The sequence below is a fragment of the Anabrus simplex genome, chromosome 1 (genome assembly GCF_040414725.1).
Source record: "Anabrus simplex isolate iqAnaSimp1 chromosome 1, ASM4041472v1, whole genome shotgun sequence".
In the NCBI taxonomy this organism is placed as follows: Eukaryota; Metazoa; Arthropoda; class Insecta; order Orthoptera; family Tettigoniidae; genus Anabrus; species Anabrus simplex.
In genome coordinates this window covers 1,246,529,112-1,246,550,781 of record NC_090265.1, presented here as the reverse complement: position 1 = coordinate 1,246,550,781, position 21,670 = coordinate 1,246,529,112, and the positions used below count along the sequence as shown (strand labels likewise).

The window sequence follows — 21,670 nt, the reverse complement described above, 5'->3', positions numbered from 1 at the left end:
GAAGTCCATAAGAATGGTGGGGAGGCTTTTGATCAAAGAAGAAGCTGAGCATAACCTTTCAGACACTTCTATGAACAGCCTTGGAGTTTTTTTGGGTGGTGACAACCCTGCATGCTTCCACTGGAGATTTTGTCGTTTTCATGCGGGTTTGAAGTGATGACACCATGTCTCGTCTCCAGCGACTGCTCATGACAGGAACTCATTCCCTTCCTATGCATAGCGCAGCAGATGTTCATGAGAGAGTCCCGTTCGATATGCTTCCTATGCTGGTTGAAGACTGTGAGGCACCCGTTGGGTGCACATTTTGCAGAATTTCAGTGTGTCCTTAATGATGGCGTGAACACTTCCAATGCTCACTTTGATCTCTGTGGCAATGACTGCTACTGTAAATTGGCGGTTTTGTATAATGAGGGCATCCACCTACTGGACAATGGCATCTGTAATGTGGTGTGGCATTTCAGACTGTGCTTCTTTGGCCAGTGACATCCATCTCACCCTGAATTGCTTGTGCCTCGCCTTCACCCTTGCAATGGACATGCATTGCTTCCATACACTTGTGCCATTCTTCAATGAGTTTCCATTCCCCGCACGCCTTCCACTGTCAGGAAATGCACTACAATGCTTTGCTCTTCTTTCGAGGCCTCCATCACTGTTTTCAGCCTGACGATGCAGTGGACAGTTGACGTGTGCACGTGCTTGCTCTGTCACATGGATGTGCATCTGTATCCCTCTAGTGGAGAGTTTTGAGACCACAGCACTCTTATAGGGACCACACCTTCTTCCGCAGTCAATGGCATTACAATCCTTTCAGCAGTTGGGTTAAGAGCGATCATGTCTTCATTCCTTCATCTCATTTTCCCTATTTATGTTTCATGTTTTAGTATTGATAGGAATATGTGGAGCATGTGTATTACATTAAACAGTTAATGCAGCTTTCATTTGTATTCACAGGTAATACAGAATTTTTATAGTAGAATTTACATAGAAAAAATACACAGTGTTTTCATAGATTTTGAGTACATTGTACTTTTGAGATATATTTCTGTATGTAATGTGCTCAAGATATTGAAAAGTAATCATTGCTGATGCTCTCATAACTGAATTACATTGTACTATAAGATATGCTTTATATTTTTCTAGGTAATGCTCTGTTTTTCACGAGACACTGAAGTTTTATCAATTTTTAATCACAGTGCTGCCAATCCAGCCCATGCTATACTAAAGAACAAACCACAGTCTATAGAAAATACAGTTGTCTTTCCACCCTGTGGCATTATTCCTTTTCATGGGTTTACAATGTATGGTAAGTATGAATATTATATGCAGTATTAAGTATCATCTCTGTTTCATTTATTTATTAGTTGTAGTCAGTCTGTAGCTGCTGCTGCAAGTACAAGTGTTAACTCTTTTTTTAACATGTGATTAACTGCACCCACATAGCTCATATAAAACTGAAGGGAGTTTGGTATGACATGTCCATAATAAAAACTGCTCAAAGTGACCACAGTCATTTTTCAGCCATTTACATATTATGGGCAGAGATCACCTTTAAATGTACAAGTTGCTGATTCAACACCTGTTCAGGAGCATCTAGAGGTGAGAAAAAAGTTGTCACTGTCTTGGTTGGACTTGTATGCTTTCCTACAGACTTACAAAATGCTATAAAGTACTGAGCAGAGATGGATTGGTGATGTCACAAATCCACATCGAAGCAACAAAGTTTGTGAGGCTGAACATCACAAACAAGCTGGATTGAAATTCACAGAAAGATTTTTGAGGCTCAGTTGGGTTCCGCAACATCTGAGAAATGGAGAAGCGACATGGTGGGCCTCTTTCTTCCCCTAAAGAAACACAAAGTAACATCTTCATTCCTGTAATTGAAAATAGTTATTTGATAATTTTAATAATAATTTTAATAATACAGCTTGATGGACAATGCATTACAACAGTACAAGAATTCAAATATCTTGGGAGCATGGTCTCAAGGAAGAGTGGAGCAGGGCAAGAAATACATAATAGAGTGGCCAGTGGGTTTCTATAGCCTCATATGTCCCCTGAAGGTACCCCTACAAACCAAGATGTTCTTGTATAAATTGTACCTTATTCCCATACGAAGAGAAAGGCAGTGAACGAGCTCTCTGAGATCATCTAGAACATTTGGGAAACAAAGAAGTTGCCATTTGATTGGACCTCAGCTTTGGAATCCACCCCCTTCACAAGAAAAAGGAGATTAATGTGAACAACTGCTGAGGTATCTCTCTCCCCCTAGTAATGTACAAGGTCCTGTCTAAGGGCATATTAACAAGAGCAGTCCTCCTCCTGGACAGTCAGCTGGGGAAATACCAGGGAGGCAGACCTAATCCTATGCTGAGTAAATCTTCAACCTCAAAACAGTACCAGCCTACTCCAAGATTAGAAACCGCAGGGTGGTAATCACCTATGTTAATTTTAGGAAGTCTTATGACTCTGTGGGCAGAAAAATCCTTGCAAAAATTCTCGATGGACTAGACCAGGGATGGCGAACCTTTACCAACTAGTGTGCCATTTTAAGTCTGGTTTATTATTCTCAACTGTCTACTGTGCCACTTGTTATTTTCCTTTGTAAAGGCTACAACCCCCCCCACCCCACCTTCTGTCACAATTCCGAATTATGTGTTCTAACATGTTATTACATATATTGTACCCTTTTGCTGCCCGCCTTATGGGTGCAATATATATTGTAAAATAATACATTTGATTGCATGTTCCGTGGTTGCATTTTTCCAATACCGCAAAAATATTTTTAAATTATTTGTAAAACAATATAATAATCACCCATTGTAACACACTTCGTAATTATTATTAATTATGGAAATCAGAAATACTAATATTGCTAAAGGACTTTAAGTAAAATCTCGTTCTCAACTTTATTGTGAAAATTGTTGCTGAATCTTAGTGGCCATGTCATTTATGTTAGGTTCATAACTTGTTGTCTTCAATAACACACAAGGGGCACTTAGGTCTGAACCTAAACGGTTTCGAACTGTTGACTTCACATGTCTTCTTCTTTCGGTGCCTATCCGTTTCGGATGTTGGTGATCATGATGGCTATTTTCGTCTTGTTTGTGGCAGAGCGGAACAGTTCAACTGATGACATATTGCACCAGCCTCTAAGATTGTCAAGCCAAGATATTCTTCTTCTTCCAGGACCTCTTTTGCTGTTGATTTTCCCCTGGAGTATTTTTTGGAGTAGGTTGTATCTATCTGTGTTGTGCATTATATGTCCCAGATACTGCGGCTTTCGGCATTTCACTGTCTTGATCAACTGAGGTGTTGTGTTCATCCTTCTCATTACTTCCACGTTTGTAATTCTCTGGGTCCAAGATATTCTTAGGATCCGCCTATAAAGCCATGTTTCAAAGGCCTCCAGCTTCTTCTCTGTGTTTTTATTTAAGGTCCATGTCTCTACACCATATAAAAGAACAGAAAATACATAACAGTGCAGAAGTCTGATTTTAGTCCCTAAAGTTAGATTGTGGCTTTTAAACACATTACTCATTTTCTGGAACACACTTCTTGCTTTTCCAATGTGTACCTTGACTTCTTGTGAGCAATCCCAGTCTTCATTTATTATGGTTCCAAGGTATGTATATTGTTTTACCCTTTCTATACTCTTTTGATTTATAACCAAGTTTATTCCGGAAATATTTTCCTTACTTATAACCATGAGTTTTGTCTTTGCGGTGTTTATTTCAAGCCCGTATTGGCTGCTGACTCTTACAGTTCTATTCATTAGTGATTGTAGCACTTGGATAGTATCAGCAAATACAATTGTATCATCAGCATACCGGATGTTGTTTAATCTCACTCCATTTATCAAAATTTCTTCTTCTATATCTTCCAAGGCTTCTCTAAATATGTATTCTGAATACAAATTAAATAGTATAGGTGACAAGATACATCCTTGCCTCACTCCTCTCAGGATTTTGACTGCTTCGGTGTGTTCTTCAACACGCAACACCGCTGTTTGATTCCAGTACAGCGTCTTGATGATTCGCTGATCTCTTTCCTCCATTCCAATATTTCTCAAAATATCCATCAATTTTTCATGTTTTACACAGTCAAAGGCTTTCTGGTAGTCTATTAAACAAGCAAATACATTCTTATTTACATCTCTACATCTCTGAAAGACGACCTGCACACTGAACAAGGCTTCTCTCGTACCTACTGCTTTAATAAACCCAAATTGATTAGGGGCTATCTGATCTTCACACAGTCTGTATATTCTTCTGTGTATCACTCTGAAGAACACTTTCAAGAGATGACTCATCAAGCTTATTGTGCGGTAATCTCCACATTGGTTTGCGTTTTGCTTTTTTGGCAAGGTGATGAACTCTGATTTGAGCCATTCCGATGGAATATTCCCGGATACATAAATTCGATTGAAAATTTTGGTCAACCATTTTACATGATGTTCATCCATCAGTTTTAAGAACTCTGCTTCTACTTTATCTGGTCCCACTGCCTTTCCGTCCTTCATCTGATTGATGGCTGTTTGAACTTCTTCTTCTAATATATCTGTGCCACTTATTTCATTTGTATTTTGTGTAAAAGCACATCTAGTGTCATAAAATAAATATTCTATATATTTTTTCCAGATCTTTTTCTTGTCTTCTAAATCCACCATCAAGTTCCCGGCTTCATCTATTAACTTTCCACCAGTGCCATTCCTGTATTTCCCTGTTACTTCTCTTACTTTCCTGTGTACATTGAAGCTGTCATACCTACTTTGATATAACTCAATCTCCTCACATTGCTCCACTTTTTCTTTTTCTTTTGCCTCCCTGATCTTTCTTCTGATGTCTGCATTTATCTTTCTGTATTCTGCAGGTTTTCCTTTATTGACTCTTCTTTTCTCCATTAGGTTCAGTATTTCATCTGTCATCCATGACTTTCTCTTTTTCTCCTCTGGTTTCATGTACTTCTCTTTTATTTGCTGAACGGCGTTTTGTACTTTAGTTAATTCTAATTTGACATTATTGCTGGTGATGTTTTCCTCTGTGATAATCTTCAAGTTAAGTTCTGCTTGTATGTTCTCTTTCATTATTGGGTCTTTGATTTTCCTCAAATTGTAGTTTTGCCTGTTCTTCCTCTTCACTTTCTTCATTTTGACTTTGAAAACTCCAACAAGTGGTGTGTGATCTGAGTTGACATCTGCACCAGGGTAGGTTTTCACTGCGGTGCAACTGTTCCTGAAACGTTTATTTACCAATATGAAATCAGTCTGGTTTCTCACACATTTCCGGGGTTTGTCCATTGGAGACTTCCATGTATATAGTCTTCTAGGTGGGAGTTTAAACCAAGTGTTCATGATCACTAAATCATTTGACATCGCAAAACTTTCAAGATCATCCCCTCTGGAATTCCTCTCTCTTAGTCCAAACGGTCCTACAATGTCTGATGTCCTACCTTCCCCCACTTTCGCATTGAAATCTCCCATCACAATTGTCAGATCATGTTTGTTAAGGTTTTTCAAAATCCCATTTATGCTTTCGTAGAATTCTTCTACCTCTTCATCTTCCTTGTCCATTGTAGGCGCATACACTTGTATTATGTTTATGTCAATAGGCCTAGCACTCAGCTGTAACATCATTACTCTGGCTGATACGGGTGTGAAACTTTTGTGACACCTTGCTACTTCCGCTGAAAGTATTACACCGACTCCATGTTCATGCGTTCCATCAGCTCTACCCGAATATAGCACTCTATGTTTATTTATGGAAACATCTCCCGTATTCGGCCATCGCATCTCACTAACACCAAGTATATCTAACTCCATCCTATCCATTTCTTTAATCGTATTATGTATTTTTCCTCCTTGGCTCATTGTTCTCACGTTCCAGGTTGCCACTTTAATTTTTTCTTGCCACTTGATTTTCTTCATGTCTGTACTCACTACTGTTCCTCCCGGAGATCCGACTGAGGAACTTACTCCGGATGATGATAATTTCGTCATGAGCATAGCCATAATGATTACTAGGACTTGCCATCAGGCCTTTAATGTAGTCGTCCAGTGCGTTCTACATCCTTATGCCGTTGACCACCTTTGTGGTTCCTCCGCCTTTAAAGCCAGTTTCCCAACTCAAGGACAAAAGAGTGCCCTTTAAGGGCCAATTAAGGCGAGAGAGGATATTTCTGTCAGGGTTTTCTCCCTTAGCCTTTGATAGTCCCCTATCAACCTGCAAGGCAGCAGGCTGTACTCGTATTAATCCCCAAGTACAGGGCTGCCTCTTCCGCAATCTCCACCGTTCCGAAGTCCATCTTCTCCGTTAAAGATTCCGTGTACATTGTAGAAAATAGTTGCTCGCAGGCGTATGGATAAATAGCGCTGTAGCAAGTTTCTTCATGGTCCAGAACTTTTGTGGGAGGCTGTTCCACTGGTTAAGTACCTATTAAGTTCTCCGGCTTCTGGAGAGAGTATTCACCATAAACAGCACACTCGATTTAAAAAAAATGCTTCACCAGGTTGTACGAATTTGTTCACCCATGTAGTGCTTTCTTGAAATTCAGTCAACATCTTTTCTGAACTGTCAATATCCAACCACTTAAAAAAAGGACCGTAATATAATTCATTTTTCCAATATGAGGTTTTGAAATAAAGTGCGATAATGTCTCCATATCTCGAAATTGGGGTATTCTCTTGACAACTATTAGTCTTAAACATTTCAAAACAATAAACATTTACACATCAAGAAAACTTACGCGCTGCTGACAACCACACACAAGCCAAACTTCACTAAATGACTCATGTGGGTCAGCGAATGGCTCGCCGGCCGCATCTGACATTTATCTCACTTGACTTACAGGCTTATCAATGTTGCAATGTTGCCTTAATGCACTTCCAAACGGAACTAGAACTTAGATTTTCGGTATTTATTTCTTAAACCTGAAACACTATGACTATAGACGCATGAGATATGTATAGTCAATAGCATAAAACGTATATAAACACGTTAATATGTGCATGTGGTGTGCCACCGAAATCGTGATTGCGTGTCACCTAGTGACACGCGTGGCATAGGTTCGCCATCCCTGGACTAGACATTAGAACCCAAAATTTTCTCATGGAACTAGAGTGTTTATTGTAGAGAGAGGATAGGAATGGTAGGTGGGGGAGTATTCATACTGGTGAAAGAAGAATTTGTAAGCTACGAAAGAGTTAAGATGAGAAGCATGAAGTTCTAGGTGTAAGACTAAATGTGATAGGCAACTTGATGATTTTGGGGTGTGCAGACATGCAAAAAAGGGTGGCACTGACAGTAATACAGAATTATTTGACAAGATAATCAGCTATGTGGGAAACAACACAATAAGGATTGTGATTGTAGCAGGTGAGACCTCAATTTATCAATGCAAATGGCAGGAATCATAACCAACAAATGGTAAATAAGTTAATCAGAATCATAAAGTGATGGAATCAACTAGAGGGAAGAATACTCTGGATGTGGTGGTGGTAAAACCATATAGTTCTATAGATAAACTGAAGTGGTAAGTGGTATTAAGTGATCACAAAGCTGTTTTTGTTGCAGTTAAAAATAAATGTTATGGAAAGGATGGTTTTAAAAGTAGGAATATCAGACAGTTGATAAGACAGGCATGGGAGATTAAAAAAAAAAAAAGCAATTATGATCAGTGGAAAATGGTATATAAAAATGTAAACAGCTTGTGGGATGATTTTAATGTAATTGTTGAGGAATGTGAAAACAGGTATTACCTCTAAAGGGAAGTTTGTGAGCACTCTACGAATAGCAGGTAAACTGTATCCCTGGTGATCAGTCGACACAAAACATAAGTCAGGATTGGTTTCTGTGTTCCACCTTGCTGATTTAAAGGTTGAAGATGAGCTGAATATTGCATAAGTCTGACCATTCAGTAAGTTTTTCTCCACAAAAGTCATTTGATCTATATCCCCATTGGGTGTGGTGGCTGTTAAAGTCACCCAAATAGATAGCAGGATGTACAAAGTTTGGAAGAACATTATCAGGCCATGGGATGCCTGGAGGTTTATAAGTGTTCACACTGTCAAGCTGTTAACCTGAGTCACAATGTAAAAAATGTTATTGTCATGGTGTGAAGAGACTAGATGATCATATGTGATGGAGTTGCAAACATAGGTCGCAGAACCGTACAATTGATAAGTAACTCCCAATACTCGGTAACCATGGATCTTTCCTCTTGGGTGCATTTGTGACTCATCAGAGATATGAGTTTCTTGAACACAGATTAAATCAATGTTATTTTCTAAGGGCAGTTTGGACAAATAGTCTGCCTTAGATAAACTCATTCCTTCTATGTTAATTTGAAGGATTCTTAATACAGGACCCAAGGGTTTGGTTGATTGGCTCTGAAAAGAGCTTCTGTGAGCTGTCATTTGTTTATGTACCATTGGTCAGATCTCAAGAGACAGTCTGACTACCAAGTGCTGATGTTCAGTTCAGTAATGGAAATTTAATTCCAACTGCCTTAGCAAGGGCACCACAGGCAGGAACCAGCTTCACCCCCACAATGGAATTTTGTCAAAGCTAACTAGGACAGTTTCTCTGCTGATCTTGATAGCAGCATAAGATGGATTCCTCCTGTCGTCAACAACTACTGTAGATTTGTTAAAGCAATACTTGCTGCTCCAAAAAGACACATTCTTAGAGGAGTCAGAAAAGAGTATATACCTGGATGGATGAAACATGTGAAAAACTCTACAGTGATTTTCAAGAGAATGGAGAAATGGATGTTGCTGATGAACTCATGAACAACTTAGATGAAGCCAGACGGAACAAGTGGACGGAAACTATGGAGACTGTGGATTTCAAACATTCTAGCTTTGTTGATGTTTGTTGTTTAAAGGGGCCCAACATTGAGGTCATCGGTCCAACATTGTAGTAGGAAGGCTTGGAGCCTCTTGAAGAAGTTGGGGAGATCACCTCACATTCCACAGTCCAAATCTGCTGTATCACCTGATCAAGTAGTCAAACAGATTGCTGGATTGTCTAAAGTGAAACCCAAGAAAGAACTCAATCAGTTAGTAAGAAAAGAACTAACCTGCATGAAAAGACATAACATTGGTTCAACAAATATTTCTGCCCCTTTCACCGAAGAAGAGCTCCTGTCTGCTCTGAAGATAACAAAGAACCGAAAAGCACCTGGTTTTGATGCCATTCACCCTGAATTCCTCAAGCATTGTGGGAAAAACACAGAAGTGGTTGTCAAAATTTTTCTCAAATATTCTGATTACAGGCAAACTTCTTCCAGAGTTCAAACAAACCAAGATTCTGGCTATTCTGAAACCAGGTAAACCTTCTGATTGTCCTGAAAGTTACCATCCAATTGCTCTAATGAGTGTTTGTTACAAACTTCTGGAAAAGCTCATCTACAATAGAATAAGCGCTCTAATTTTACAATCACTCCCAGCAGAACAAGCCGGTTTTAGACCTAACCCTAGTTGTGAAGACCAAGTTCTTGCATTAACAACCCACAATGAAGCAGGTTTTGAAAAACGACTGAAGACTGGTGCAGTGTTCATAGACCTACAGCCGCTTATGATTCGGTTTGGAGACAGGGAGTTGTGAATAAGTTTTTTAAACTTGTTGGATGCAGAGTAATGTCACAACTGATAAACAACATGCTATGAGATAGAAGAATCCAGGTAGTTATGGATAACAAACATAGTAAAATTAAAAAGCTCAGCAATGGTCTCCCTCAAGGATCTGTGCTCTATCCATTGCTGTTTAATATGTGAGTCACGTAGAAGCAATTATGCTATAGCACACAACCTTATATCTTGCCTCTTCAGTGAAGTGATAATTTTAGCAATTTACAGGTCCGCATTGAACTGGGAAACGTTGTTCTTGATAATATCTTAAAGGACTTGTGTTCGTTTCCACCTCATTAGGATTGCTTCATTCAACAACACTGTCAAAGGGACACTGTAGATTTTATGAAACTTATTTTTACTACGATACTACGTGATGTTTTACGAAGTTCGATCAATTAAGCCAAATAGTTTTCAAGACTATTTCCATTTTATGTTCTGTTGTTCTATTTTGAATTCACTTGATATTATAATTTAGAAAATCGGTTTGCATGTGTTTTTATTAGTTTGTTGCATAAGACCCGCAAGTCTTCGACTTGTTTAAGAATAACGATGGATAAACAAACAGTATACTTTTTAACACAGTTTTCATTGTTATTAATATGATTTTAAATGTGATGAAGTTGATGTTGATAAACTTATATGATTACCAATTTTTCTAAAAACCTCTGTTCAGCTGTCAAGTTCTTTGTCAATTTGACTTCATTTTGTAATCACTGAACCAACATCACATACCCTCATATATTCAATATGTATCCACAATAGTTTTGATTATTATGTCTTTGCTTATATATTTGTGTTTCATTTTATGGCTGATGATGACATTTCATGTATCAAAACCGGTCCCAGGTTGAGTAAAAGTTATTAGTAACATCAACACGTAATTAGTATTGAATAGGTGGAACCTAATAGATATCTCATCTCTCGCTACCTAACTACGCAAACACAATCTTTTATCATGACAGTATCGAAGAGGTGCAATTGACCAATCATCAAGTGATGGTTGATAGTACAGAAAGAATATGATAGTTCAAGAACAACATACGTATATGTTTAATGTGCACGTACAGTTACAACCTATAACATTGATGCAAGGTATCCTTGCAATACTAAATGATGATTCATCTGAAAAGTAATTCCACTCTTCTGTTTGATACAATAAAGAATGTGAATGACAGGTAAGTGCACATGAAACAACTGAGCCATAATTTGAGAGTATGCCGTTGTCCATAAAAGGGAAGACGACAAGTTCAGGAAATGAATAAAATAAGATATTCACAAGTGTAGAAATTTGGAAGGAAAAGAGAACAGTTTATATATATATATATGTTTTATATGTTTCCCTAACAACATGATTAACATGAGTTGAACTCATTTCTTTCAACATTCTAATTTAATGTCAGATTAGAATTTAGTCAGAGTATGTGTAACATTAATTTAGTTTAAAACCATTCTTTTTTTTTTTTACATCAAATACTATCATTCAAAGAAACCCTAAAAATTATGATGCACATCAAAATAATCTTTATAGAGTAAGAGCAAGCTATAAGATTAATAACTTAACAAAATCTTCTTTTTTCCTTTCTTAGAAAATGAATCTTCAGAGATTAAGCATAATACATCAAGATATATTTATGTATCTATTGATTTTAAAAAATGTTTCCAAATGAAACTTAAGGGTATTTTCTTTCAACCAGTTTAGCAGCCTTGTTCTCCACTTTGTTTTCCTTATATCTAAGGAGTACAGACCTGTGTTATACAAAAGAAGAAAAAGGAAACTTTGAACATGCTCTCTTAGAAAGGTTTGAGAATATTAGCACTGTAGTCCAAAACGAATGCAAGTTCTTAAAAAAAAAAAACTCATAGCACCCAAAATCGCTTTACAAATTAGATTTTGTGCATTAATTCCAAGAATTGCTCCTTCAACCAAGACATTTTTCATTGATATAATTACTGTTTGCTGCGCTAAGATCCATTATAGAGAGTAAATTACCAGATGCAAAGTAAGTTTAAACATCTGCATATGAAGTTTACTCAATTTCTTTGAAAGAACATCTTACACAGTTTTTGTTGACTTGCAAATGTAAATTACGTCTTTTGAGATATGAATGAAGTCTGCCAGGGGTGAATTTAGTAAAGAAGGTACGACACAGTTACTGCATGAATGCAGTGCCAAGTTTATCACAGGATAGCTTGCAGTAATGTCGCTACTGGCGTGCAAGGTGGCCCTCACTGGGATTACTTGATTCAAGAACTGAAAAAAATCCAAAGAAAAGCAGCTCGATTTGTTCTGGGTGATTTCCGACAAAAGAGTAGCGTTACAGAAATGTTGCAAAGTTTGGGCTGGGAAGACTTTGGGGAAAAGAGACGAGCTACTCGACTAAGTGCTTTGTACAATTTACGAACTTCATCATATAGATCCGTATTGATACAGTTTAAATAAGAAACAATGTTAGGTTCAATGGTCCACCCGATCAGTACACCTCACTTTACCAGTGAAAACTATTTAATATAAAAACATATTAAACAAATCCTGGAACATGTTTCATCTCATTTGAGACTTCATCAGTCATAACGTCTCGTAGTAGATTACAGAGCTCATTGTTGCTGTCTAGTAACTGACCAAAAAATGGAAGAACCCATGTCCTTTAAGAACTATTCGAGAATACACTAAAGATCAAATATACACATTATTTACACAAAATAGTCCTCCCTTCTTACAAAATTTTTTATCGTCAATATTAAAATTTGAAACATGGCATGCCAGCCATAACGTCTCGTAACAGAATGCTATGCTCATTGTTGCTGTCTAGTAATTTAAAAACAGAAGAACCCATTTCCTTTATGAACTGTTGAGAATAACTAAAAACAAATATACACACTATTTACAATAAAAATAGTTCAACAATTCTTGCAAAAAATGTTTCTTCATTGTTAAATTTTGAACGACCTTTTTTGAAAATGTTACATGCAGTGTTGGTAGCTGGTAGTTTCAGTGTGCTGACTGAGGGAGATTGAAATTCTGGCCTCGGAATAGGAATGGGACCAAATCCACATCAGAATATTTAAAAGCTTTAACTTATTTTAAAAAATAAGCTATATCTGGTAGAAGGAATCTGAAGCTTCTGAGATAGCCTGTCGTATGACAAAGATCAGCACATATGACCACTATATAGATGGCCTAATTCTTAAGAGTATTCTTTTTTTTTTAAGACAAGGTCTGGAAAGAAAGAGATATCAAAATTAATGGGTTTAAAACCCTCAGAAATTTAAGAACTGAGTTTCTGTCACAAATGCGTGACGTAAAAGCTTACCATCAAATTTGGCGAAACTCCCTATAGCTGGTTCACAAATGAGCCTTGCTCTGACTTGCTTCTTGTCACGTTACTGCGCATGTTATAATTAAGTGTCCTCTTGCCTGGCGGAACTTGGCTAGGGGCGGTAGGGGGGGAGCAATACTATTAGTAGGGGAAGGGGAAATAGCTTGGCCTATAGGTAGAAGGGGGGGAGGGAGGGATGTTTGTTTTAGAGGAGGTGACTTCAAATTATTAATTTTTTGTGATGATAAAAGTGACGGTATCTGTTCATACAACGGATTTTTGTTCTCTTGTACGTCATTCAAATTTTTGTTTGCGTTAATACTTTGGTCCAAACCTATATAAATATTTTCATAATTGCTCATCAGGTTCCCTTTGCTCACTTTTTTTAAATGGTCAAGTTTCTATTTATGTAAGTATATTGGTGACCAGTATCTCCCATATGGACACTCATAACAGAATACTTTGTGTGTCTGTTGGCATTGACGTGTTCGAGATATCTAGTTTGAAAACTCCTATCTGTTTCTCCCCGTATGTGACAAAACATTGATCACGCTTAAGTTTATAGATTCCTGATTCTAAGAAATTCTCTTTATTGTAATATACACTATTATGGTTATAAAATACAGTAGAAGTCCGCTATAGCGAGTACGGCTTACAACGAGTACCCCGTTATACCGACAATATTTTGATGTGCTTTCAAAATTCCTATATTAAACTTTGTATTATCCTTCTGTTACAGCGAGAACCCGATCACTGACGCATCCGTTATTACGAGTGATTAAGCACTGTGTCCACTAGCGAGTTCTTTCGTCGACATTCAAAGGTGATGTCGGAGTCTATTAGTAATACCCGTCGACTGCTGTTCCGTAAAGAAAATTCAAAATGATATTTTCTCACATCTTGTTCAATTACAGAAACGTTATTATCATGTAAATTTATAGCGGGAAGGTTATCATTTCTCTAGTGGCGCTTGAAGTATGTTTTCATCATATGTATAGTACGTTTAAGTTAGGATAGGTGATGCTGTTTGAATAAGGAAACTGAAACGTTTGCCACAAAATGCAATCGATCATCTTTGGTACAGTATAGTTTTCTCACTATGCGCATTTGCGAGCTCTCTCGTCAACATTCGAAGGCGATGTTGGAGTCGATTAGTAATACGGTACCCAATGACTGCTATTCTCTAAAGAAAATTTGAATGAAAGAGAATAACAAGTTTTCGTAATAAATGCGTAAATAACGTGGCCGATAGCAGTTGTTAACTCGTTAAAAATAATGGCAGAAGTAAACAATCTCTTAATTTTAATGTTATATACTGAAATCAAGTAAGAATGTGATACACGTCAAGGTATGGCAGAGTACATCACTGATTTCAGAGGATATTTCATATTTTCTCGCGTCTGCCTAAATTTCAGAAAAGCTATTCACATGTACGGTAAATTTTAACGAGGATAACTCATTTTTCTACATGTGTTTCAAATATGCTTTCATGACACATATATGGTTAGGTTAGGTGACGCGATTTGAAGAAGAAAACTCTGGAGTGATACCATATTTCTTCGAATCCAAGACTACGTTTTTTTCCTCAGAATTTCATGCAAAAATTCACGGGTCGTCTTGCATTCGCGGCCTAATTGTAATGAATACCACTGGCAACTCTCGCGGTAACCACGCTGCTTCTTTTCACCCCCGCATGCGCACGCACACATAAAATTCATTGACAATAAACGACCGCCTCTATATTATACATCGCTAGCCATGACAACCGGTTGCACAGTGCCTATGTATAACGTCACTGGATCTTGGGAAATACTGAAGAGAGAATGACATTCTATTAGCCTCTACAAAAAGTTTCTCAAATCTGCAGAATGGCATCAAAACATGCTAGCCTTCAAATTCTTAGAAAGGCCACGGCTACTGAGTGGCAGAGTTATAATGTGTCTATTGTACCTGATTCTTAGTAAAATTAAGTTTTATAGACAGCAAGAATATTTTCGTGATGCATAGTTGCAAAGATACGTGGAACAGGTATTGCCGGCAAATTTTCAATGGGCTCTCATCGATATTATGTCAATTTTAAGTTAATGGTTATTAAACACTCGGAAATGTAGAATAATTGTGCAGCCGCAAGAAAATATGGCATAGGCCTAACTAAAGCCAATATTTGGCGTCAGCGCGGAAATACAAAAAATGCATTCAGTGGTCCGCAACAAGGACGCTTTAAAGAAGTCGAAAATGAAATTGTGGGGTATGTGCATGAAAAATCCAAGGGTGGAAAGGCCATACCGTGGCACAATAAACTTGTTCGTTGACCTTCAACGTCCGCGATCAGGCCTATACATTGTTAGCCGCTGAAGTTGCCCAAACCCGCCAAGCGAGACGTACGTCAAATACAGTAGAGACAATACTTTTTAATATTTTTAAATTTATTTATTCAGGATCAGCAACAGAATAACGCCAAATTACAAAGATCCAAGCTATGTACAATAGGTATGAATCTAAAATTAAAGATACATAAATATTTACAAAGGACACAAATACACACAATAAAAAATGTACAATCATACATAATACTTATTTACATAAACAGCGATATTAACAAAGAAAAATACATTACAGTAAATGCAGGAGCAGAACAGGAAAGAACAAGAAGGAAAATTAAGTTATATTAGAAGTATCATGACAGAAGGAAGGAAACGTTACGAAGATGTCTAGGTTCTTGTTGATAGATAATGTATTAAACATTGCTGGAATACGTACAGAAAGGGACCTTTGGGTGAGAGAAAGCCGGGAGTGAGGAATATGGAATAGGGTCTTCATTTTGGTACTACGGGATGGGACATGGAGGGAGAATAAGGAGCTGGAGACCTAAACAGACCATTAGCTGTTTGTATAACAGCTTTAGGTCGGCTACTTTCCTCCGAGCATAAAGAGTCTTGAGGTTCAGTTTCCCAAGCACTTGGATAGTGCTTAGGTTGTGACATGCAGGGACCCAGATTCTGATGATAGCACAGAAAAAATGATTGTACACAGTCAAGGTGGCTGAGGTTTGAAGAAGCAGAAATGGACCAGACTGGAGAGGCGTATTCAACAATAGGTAAGATACAGAAAACGTAGAATGCTCTGAGGGCATTTACATCTGTGATGTCAGAAAACCTGTAGAGTAAACCAAGGAGTGACATAGCACGTGAGGTAACCCTGTTTATGTGCGAGACAAACAATAATTTACTGTCAAAATGCACTCCTAAGTCTTTTTGATTGTCAACAAGAGCAATCGGTTGGTTCAGTAGGTGCTATTCTTGTAGAACAGGGGATTTGCGAAGTGTGAACGAAATGGTGGAACACTTGGAGGGATGAGGTTTAAGACGCCATGTAGTACACCAACTTGACAATGAATTTTGCAATTGGATTGTATCTGTAGGAGAATCGATCTGCTTGAAGATTTTACAATCATCAGCAAAGAGAAGGATTTCACATGACTGGTGGGAAACAGTATCGATAAGGTCATCAATAAACAGGGCAAAAAGAAGTGGACCTAGGACACTACCCTGCGGGACACCAGAGAGGGTGGTGGTGGGAGAAGAACTGCATCCATTAAGGACCACGCACTGTAGTCTTTCACTCAGAAAGCTGAGAGTCTGCCATGCACGTTAAACCATTCAGAAAGTTTGTGTGCAAGAAGCGTGTGATCTACAGTATTGAAGGCCTTCGCGATGTCGATATAGCATACATCAAGTTGAGAGCCCGCGTGGATGGCGGACGTGGCATAATGGAGGAGGATAGCCAAGTTAGTTACGCAGGAGCTTCCAGGAAGGAAACCATGCTGCTGAGGTGATATATATGGAATTGTAAACGCAAGCAAATGCTGATGGATAATCCTTTCACAAATGATTGATAAAGCAGGTAATATAGAGACCGGGTGATAATTTGCAATATCCGACCTCTGTCCACCTTTAAGAACGGGTGTGATGTAAGCAAGTTTCCAGGAGCTCAGAAAGTAGCCGACTGAGAAGCACCAATTGAATATCACACTAATAGGGTATGAAAGAGTTATTGCTGTATTCTTAAGGAAGATAGGACTGAGACCATCAGGACCAGTGGGTTTATTTTCTGACAAAGACGAAAGTAGGGAGTACACTTCAGATTCAGTGGTAGAAATATTACTGAGGCTGTGGGAAGTAACAGGTTTGATTTTAGGAAAATCAGCATACTGCACAGGTTTAACAAAATTAGAGGTAAAATATTCATTGAATAATTCAGGTCTGTCTGCCCCACTGGCGACAGAATGGTCCCAGGTTACTACTTCCGGTATTCGTTTGTTGTCTCTTCTGTTATTTATAAGTGTCCAGAACCTTTTACTGTTGTGTCTTACTTGAAGGCAGGCTCCGTTAATATATTCTGAGTAATGCAACCTTAATAAATACTTGTGGTGTTTGCGAAGGTCAGAGAATATTTTATAATTTCTCTTGAAGGGCGCATTCTTCCATTGTCTCCAGGCTACCGATTTTTTTAGTTCAGCACTTTTAGTATCACTCTTCTTCCATGGGGGGAATTTTCTGGACATCGAACGAGTAGGAATGAGGTCACGGATCACAGCAAGCGTCCAATCATAAAATAAGTCCACCGCATCTTGAACTTCACCCACATGCAACAAATGCCATGGTAAAAGTGAAAGGGTACAATTCACAGTTTGCCAGTCAATTTTACGCCACACAGGCACAGAGCTCCTAAGGACAGGTCAATGACATCTCGTAGCACAGGGAGGGGTGAGAGTGAAAGTTGCTTCAACGGATTTGTGGTTGGAGTTAAAAATATTTCGTCCCACAGAAACAGATGAGGGCTCATTATAGGAAAGCAGGTAGTCAAGAAGACTATTTCCACAGGTGTTTTTGAAGACATGCTGTTTGAAGTTCAGTCAAGGCTATTAGAAGGCTGACCTAATGAAGGGGAAATCCAGGAGACAAACAGATTAAAGTCTCCTAGTATGGCAATGTTATCTTTGGAATGAACGGCCTTAAGCACAGAGGAAAGAAAAGCTTCAGAATAGTTGAGATAAGAATGAGGTGGTCTATAGAAACATGCAAATATATATTTTATGTTATGAAATGTAACTTCAACCCAAACAGCTTCAGAGTCATTCATCAGGTCGGAGCGTAGGGTCGCATGCCATTTAGATTTGACAGCGATTAAAACACCCCCTCCCCAAGATTCAGTTCTACGATCGGCCCTGAATAAGGAAAACTCTTTAGAGAGTGGGATTTCAGAGTCTAACACAAAATCCGTCAACCAAATTTCACTTAAGGCGATAATGTCGAAAGCAGCTAATTCTTGAACATGAAGTTCACAGTCTGTAATCTTACTTTTTATGGACCTGATATTCCGACAATACAAAGAGTAATATGTGGTGAGATGGAGAACTACAACTATGGGAAATATAATTTTAATGTTTCTAATTTAACATGTCTGATGGATTTCATTTTTGGTTGTAACTCTGGACTCTGCTGGAATATTTGTAAAATTGTAATAATTTTTTTGGGGGGGGGAAACTTCAAGATAATATGAAACTGTGAATGAACATTGGCAAGATACGAGAATTGTTGTAAAGTAATTTTTTTTTTGTATGTAAATTTTAATTGATAATTTAATGTCAGCAAGCATGAGGAAAAGATACTCGGGACGTTTTAACTTGAAGAATTCCTTGAAGAATTATTTGAAAATTAATTTTGTATGTTAAAATGGTAAGCTGATGAAAATGTAAAGGTGCCTTAGTTGCGCAACATCCTGTACCGCATGTGCGGTTATGGGTGTTGAAATAGGTGTCGCAGTAGGAAATCTTGAGAAGTTGCTAACAATCTTAATATGACCATATATGGTCATGCAATTTCATTCACTAGTATAACGAGATTTCCTATTGGCGAAAGTATAGGGAATCTAGTGGAAATTGTTTCCCATTGGTCGGTTGTGATCGGGGCATTTCTGGACTTTCTGCCGGCTTCGGAATAATCATGCGTGTGCTCGGCGTCTTTTACATCCGACCGCCCTAGCAAGCACAAGCTCGAGGGCTTCCCTCGGGAACCCCTGCCTTTCCATGGTAAGTGTTATTTCAATGTTAATCTCTAAGTTTTCTGGCTTTGTTTAATTTAATTTAATTATTTTGGTATTTCAGTATTTCCTTGCTTAATGTCATTTTTAAAGTTTTAAAATTTAACGTGTCCGAGTTCGCCCTAGATTCCGGCTGTTTATAATTTCAAGTCTTTCACCTTTTTTAATCAACAATCCATTCATTTGTGTTTTTGGATTCGTAATTGTATCAGTTTGTCAAAAGCGTTCAGTATCAGCTGCTTTGTGATTTAACTTTGTTTTTGTAATTTTTCGTGATTTTTAATATAGTTGAGCTAGAGGGTGTTTCTTGTAAGTCTTTTCTCCCCCATAACATCATACATTCCCATGGACCTCATAGGGCATCCAAGCACCTTCCACTCTCCTCTCTTAGTTGTCATTTTTAGGCCTGTAAGTGTTCCCTGTATTTGATTTAATATTGCGTATCTAAAGATACTCGGCACGTTTCCACATTTTGATATGAATTCACTGCCACTGCGTCATTTTACTATTTCCTTATTCATATTATTAAGTGTCTATATTATCTACTATTATTTCTGTATTCACAATTTATGTCAACTATTATTATTATTATTATTATTATTATTATTATTATTATTATTATTATTATTATTATTATTATTATTTATCTGTGTATGCATGGTCTCGAAACTGCAGTCACAAAGAGAACTCATTATTCATTGTCGGCCCAGGGTTAATTTGCACATCACCAGACAGGAGTAACAGTGTTAGTAAGAAACTTAATGGGGAACGGTGCTCATGACAGCGTAATTTCAACGAATCGTGGGTCGATGTTGGGACCATAAGAAAAGAAGACAGATTAGCCGTCGGTAAGGAAGATAATAAAACTTACAATCCGAAGGTAACCAGTCTCCTGCCTGTGAGAGTGCGAGGGAAGTTTCCACATTCCACTGCGTATCTGCAGGCGGATCACTCGCAGCAGTTGAAAAAGCCGGCCCCGTAGTGTGCGTAAATTTGTCACTGCCCGACCACGTGGCGCACAAATACAATCTCATTGATTTCACTATTATATCGTCACAGATCGTAAACTCACCACTAAAACTCATCACCACTAAATTCCTCGGAAGAAATTCCAACACAATTCGAGACAACAAATCCTTGATTAACCACACATATTACTAAAGTAGCACAGAGGATACCCACACTGAGACATTCACTCAACGCCATCCTGTGGAGGGACAGCTATTAGAGCTCTCTCTAGTGGATTGACCTGAGAACTACTGATTCTGTCATAAGAGCACGTGTATTTGTGTGTGAAGTTTTTGGTGTTATTTATGCGTTTTCAGTGAGTTGACATAATTAAATAGTAGCGTGTGTCATTCCTTGATATCTCCTCTCAGCATGAGGGGAAAGGTATGTGCTGTGTTTGGCTGCAGTAACTATGAAGTAGAGAAGAATGCGCGGTCTTTCTTCCATTTCCCTCGTGACAAGAAAATGTAAGTAATATTGTGTTTGCATACAGTACATATTCTCCCAGTGACAAAGAGATTTGTATAGCACTTCATAATCTTCTGACCTTCTCGACCCATATTTTAACTGGCTAAAAATATAATACGCATATTTTATTGTATAGTGTTGCAGTTAACCATCAATACCAATACGTTGTTGTAGGTGTGATCTGTGGGTTTGATTTCATTCAGGAAAATATATATGCATTTGAGTGTGGCTGGTTGTAGTCCAAGTTATCCCATTTGGAATGCCGTAATGCGTTGTCAAGCACTGAAGAAAATATGGGTGATTTAAGAAATGTACATATTTTGTTGAAACAATATGATGATGCAAATTTGCTTTACCCTAATGTAATGGCATTATGGCAAGTATTGCTTATGGGAAAGTTTTAATGTTTTTGAAGCTAATTTTATAGATTTTCTTTCTGTTAGTAGGTTTCAAGTTAAAAGGAAAATTGTTCAGCTCTTAAATGTAAATTCATTGAATCATGTGTGTAAGGAATATGCCGATATTTTTGTTGACAAGTGTTTTAATATGATGATACAATGCTTTTAAATGATAAAAAAGAAAAATCTAGTTGTGAACGTACAGGCAGGAATTCTAAAGCTAAAAAGGTAATGCATAAATGAAAGATCAAGCTCTTTCACAGCAGTCCATTTCACATCTTGATTATATGTACCATTTCAGTCTTTAAATAATAACCTGTTAAATAATTCTTCATTCATTTATCCAGAATTGCTTTAGCAACTTTAAAGTTAATATTAGTAACAATTTCTTTCTAGACGTAATTTATTTATCCATTTCCGTATATACATTTCTGTTGATATTTGAATTTAGCGTGAATTTTCAGGTCAAGCCACTAGGAGCACCACTTGTGACTTGTCTCCCATTTTAACAAGGCTAAATCCAGAAGTGTCGCGTATTGTCTCTACTGTATTTGCGTGCGTGTAGCAGCGGGTGATCTCAATTTACCAAATGTCAATTGGGAAGGTAATGTGAACGACAGGAAGCATGACCAACACATGGCAAATAAGTTAATATGGGAAGGGCACCTGATTCAGAAAGTGATGGAACCAACTAGAGGGAAGAAAATTCTGGATGTGGTGCTGGTAAAACCAGATGAGCTCTATAGAGA

At 37.9% G+C, this 21,670-nt stretch overlaps 1 protein-coding gene across 1 annotated transcript in view; it reads left to right on the top strand.

Moving 5' to 3' along the window:
* The window catches only part of LOC136858244 (TBC1 domain family member 19), a 278,312-nt gene that overhangs the window by 173,370 nt on the left and 83,272 nt on the right, over positions 1-21,670 (top strand). The window contains exon 10 of the mRNA XM_067137644.2: positions 1,141-1,303. Within this exon, the coding sequence (XP_066993745.1) occupies positions 1,141-1,303 (163 nt within the window). The remainder of the gene's footprint in view (positions 1-1,140; positions 1,304-21,670) is intronic.